The sequence below is a fragment of the Crocuta crocuta genome, unplaced genomic scaffold, assembly GCF_008692635.1.
Source record: "Crocuta crocuta isolate KB4526 unplaced genomic scaffold, BGI_CrCroc_1.0 scaffold99, whole genome shotgun sequence".
Taxonomy (NCBI): Eukaryota; Metazoa; Chordata; class Mammalia; order Carnivora; family Hyaenidae; genus Crocuta; species Crocuta crocuta.
Genome location: NW_027551560.1, coordinates 6452786 through 6457141, shown reverse-complemented (window position 1 = coordinate 6457141; position 4356 = coordinate 6452786). Strand labels below are relative to the sequence as shown.

Sequence of the window (4356 nt, the reverse complement as noted above, 5' to 3'; positions counted from 1 at the left end):
ATCAGCCTTGGCCACATACTCAAGGAGCATGTAGTCAAGTGTGCCTGCGGAGGGCAGGGGTGGGGGAGGCCTTTTAATGAGGAAAGACAAACTCTGCTGGAATTTCTCTGCAAAATTAGCATACCTAGCGACTTGATACTCTGGACCCTTTAAATGTCCTTTGTTAAGCTGTTTCTCTTTTTTCTTATTCCCCTCCCCCGTTTCTCTTTCAAATTCTAGACTACTCTATTTGGAGACATATTTATATCTTCCTCTTCCTCACCTCACCCAAGTTTATAGGAGGGTTTGAATAGAGTCTTTTGATATTGCACCAAAATGTAGTGTTTCTGAGTGAAATGTTGGTGGGCTTGTCTTTCCAATTATTATGACTCTTAGGATCCATGCTCAGCTTGGATGAATGGATAATATCTATTTAAGACCATTTTTTACTAAAGTCAAACGGTATGAAATGACTTTCTGGACCAGCCTGATTCACAGGGCTGCCCAGCATTCCAATGCTTAATTACTTAATGCACCTCAAACATAAGCACTCTGGAAACTCAAATAACACTGTTAAAGAATGGTTTATCGTCTTAGGAGCAGGGAGGCAAATTGTGACTCCGAGGTTGGTTGCATGTTTGTTTTTTAATCACTTCACACACACACACACACACACACACACACACACACACCCCTCTCTAATCACACTGTCAGCCCAGAACAAGGTGAGAAAAGGCTGGTTTTACCTAAAGCACGGCTAGTTAACTCTTTATATTTTCAAGAAATTATCTTACCCTCCCCCTCATCTGTAATTCATCTATATTCATAATACGGACCATTTAAAATAGCACTTTTCAGCTGTGTGTGAAACAGAAGTCTACCTTGCAGGTTTGAGCAGATGAAATGTTAAACACCGTTGCAGGGTCTTTCCGGAATAGGACTTTCCATTTAGGGCAAGAGGCTGAGAGCCCTTCCGCATGGAGGCACTTCCGTCTAACCCCATCACCCAAGCTTGCCTCGTTTGGGAAAGCAGCGTGGGTGGGAGCATTTGGGTGGCATACCCCAAAAACCGCAGTAATTGGAAGGGAAAAAAAGCAAATATCAATTGGTAATTCCTCAGCCAGCTACCAATCTCGGTTTCCAAGGGACTCCACCTTGGTCTCTTCAGAAGCAGCAGCTTCCCAGGGACCTCGGACAGAAACGACGCGAATCCACACACAACTTGGTGCACTGAACATTTCCCCCAGGGAGGCTCTTGTTATCTGCCCGGCTTCCCTGGCTCTCTGCCTCCCTGTCAGCCTGTGGGCCTGTCAACCAGAATGATCCCAGCTTCTCAGGGCTTCCGTGGGAATGCGAGCAGGAAAGGGCTTTGAGCATTGAGGGCAGGCAAGGTGGTGGTGTCCGGCAGCGCTCTGGGCACCCCGCATTTCCCGGAGCGCTGGGGATGCTGCAGTGAGCTTCCCCGCTCCCCTAGCAACCCCCGCCCCCGGGTTCGGGCAAGTGCCTAAATGTNACCCAGGAGGGCTGTGCTGATAGCACGTTCCTCGAGTTTACTTTGCTTTCCTTGAGTTTATTGTAAAGGGGTAAAGTTTTCGGATCTGTCACGTGACCCTGACAGGTCCTGCCTATGGCGCGGCAGACCACCCACGCCGAGGGCCATGGAACTGCTTAATAGAAACAGGCTTGTAATTGTGAGTCCGCGCTGCACTCTGCCGAAAGCCTCCGGCGGCCCAGCGCGCCGGGGTTTTTACACTTTCCGTTCCTTTTGTAAAGACGGAGGAGGAGGAGGAGGAGAAGACGAAGACGAAGACGAAGAAAAAGACGACGACAGGGAAGACAAAGAGACCCGCAGCGACAAGGCTAGGGGGAGACGAGGGAAGACGGGGAGAAGACGGAGGAGCGGAGGACCAGGAAAGGGGGGCAAGGGGAAAAAAGGAATTGATGTGAAATCCAAGCGCAGCGTCCGCGCCATCGGCACCCGCGCTCCGGGCAGGGCTTGACGGCCGGCTATGNTCCGGGGGGAGTTCTCACGGAGAGGGTCGCCTGGGATCCCATTTTCACGCTTGAAAGGGTCGCCACCTTGGCTTCCGCTCCTCAGCCTGCTGGTGGCTCCCGAGTCGCCAGCGGAGGCAGAGCTGGGTCGGAAGGGCCGGTGCGGAGAGTGACAGCGCGGGGGGGAGGGTGCGGGCCGGGAACGCGCGCGCACCGTTGCGAGTCCTCTGGTCTCGGAGGCGCTGGTGCAGACCTGCTGAAGGGCATGGGCGCACGCTCCCGCACCCACGCACGGACGCCTGGAGGGCGACACCCGGGGCTAGGAGAGGAGCACCTTAAAAGCGTGGAGCTCACACATCCCCCCTCCCGCCGCCGTTGGTGGTATAAAGGGCCAGAGGTGCTTTTCGGAGTTCAGAAAGGGGCTACGGGTGGGAGAGAGGTACGTGTTGACTCTTGCACCCACGGAGTCGGGCGTTCTGGTGCTGAGTGCGGCCTCAGGGGACTCCTGAGGTGGGGCGGGCTGCTTCAGATCCCTTTAGACCCGATGCCAACACTGGGCCCACAGGACCTCCAGAGACTGTACCTCTCAGATGACATGTGCGATGCCTCCAGGTATTTAAGTTTTAAAAATGACTCCTAGTGTGTGGATGAGCAATCAGTCCAAAGTTTTCAGATCTCAATTTCCAACACGTAAGAAGACTCATATGGATTGTTATCTATGGAAGACACCCAGAGACCAATCTTTTCCTAGACCTGGGAGAGAAGACTACTTTCTTCCACTCTTATCCTCCCTGGGGAGAGGAAATCTAAAGACTAGACAGAAATAATAAAGACCCACAATGGGTGGCTCTAAATTTTAATAATTGTGTAACTGAGGTCTTGAACTACAATAGTGCTTTTTCAGGACTATTGCATTGTGTGTGTTCCATTTTTTTTCCCTCCAGTAGTTCAACATGCAATTAATTGCCTCCACAAAGAAAGACAATGCTTTTTGGTGTCATCTTTTGTTACTGTAACTTATTATTTCTGGGTGGTACCTCAGGATAAATTGTTGCCTCAGGTGCATTGTGCACCATGTTGTAAAACAAGGGGCTTTCAATTGAGAGTTTGTGTGTGTTCAGTTGTCACCCAGCTTCCTTCCACAAGGCTGTAAAATGCCTTTGAGACCAAGGCCTTTTTATATTAAAATGTTGAATCAAGGTGGACACCAATAGACCCATTCTCAATTTGGGGTATTAGCTTCATTTCAAACTCACTGTGAGAAGTGTATCTAATTTCTGGTTATAATCTAGTCCTAATCTAACAAGCTATTTGAATAAGAGTTCACACCATTTGGGATGATTTTGTGGGGGGAAAGACTGTTTTTACAAATTGTCTTCAACTTTCTACAAAACAATATGGATTAAAATATCTGTCTTCCCAGTTTTTATCCTCAGTCCTCCCTCCCCCCTCACACACACACACACACACACACACACACACACACACACACACACACCTTTTATTTTCTCCCGCCTCTGCCACAGTGTATAAAGCCCTATTGAGACATGTAGGCGTGATGTGTAAACCGGATTAGCAGTATGAAAGAAAGACACACAATAAGCTGGAATTGTTTTACTTCCCTTTCATTTCTCATGCCTATATCTCTAATAAATTTGTTGCTCCAGCAGTGGGTCAAAGGGATCATGTTGCTCAGCTTCTTTTTCATGCAAGACCCAATGGCAGAGATCACCGAAATGAATGGTGTGCCTTCTGCCAAATGCAAAGCTTGATATAGATATATTAGATGGGGAGATAGAGATGAGGCAAGAGAGAGATGGAGAAAAAAATGTTCAAAGTCTGGGTCTTTCTAAAATACATCTCTAGCCACTGTAGCAATGTGGATAAAAAGATACTTGAAAAGGGGGAATAGCAATATAAGGATCAATGCTGTGTTTTCTTTCAAGTTCACTGTAGGCTCTGAACATTTTCTCTGTCGCATAAAGTCTAATTCCCCTTTTCAAGCTAGTATTTGAACCTAGAGTAATAAATGTGGAGATTTCTGGGATCTTCTCAGGACATCTCCCCTCTGCCACCCCACCCCAGGCTCATTGCAGACTCAAAAAATGCCAGTGCCCCTGGGTTTGTTCTGTAGACCCCTCATTTACTCCTTTGTGGAATTGGGAGCAGCCTCCCATTAAAGGAGATCAGGGGTAATTAGCAGCATTATTTTGACAAGTTGGCTAGAGCTGTTCCCATTCCTCCAGTCCTGGGGAGGGGGGAAATAGGGGAGGAAACAGAAGGTAGAAGGGGATGGGGAGGGAGTCATACTTAGGGGTTTCACATTCTGTGGCTGCTGAGTCTGTTTTTTTCACTCCCCCCCCCCCCAGAAAAAAAACTTTTTAA

General features: G+C 48.5%; 1 protein-coding gene across 1 annotated transcript in view; it reads left to right on the top strand.

The window, feature by feature from the left end:
- The first annotated feature begins 1637 nt into the window (after positions 1–1637).
- Positions 1638–4356, top strand: part of PTCH1 (patched 1) — a 66945-nt gene continuing 64226 nt past the window's right edge. The window contains exon 1 of the mRNA XM_077749499.1: positions 1638–1838. Within this exon, the coding sequence (XP_077605625.1) occupies positions 1638–1838 (201 nt within the window). The remainder of the gene's footprint in view (positions 1839–4356) is intronic.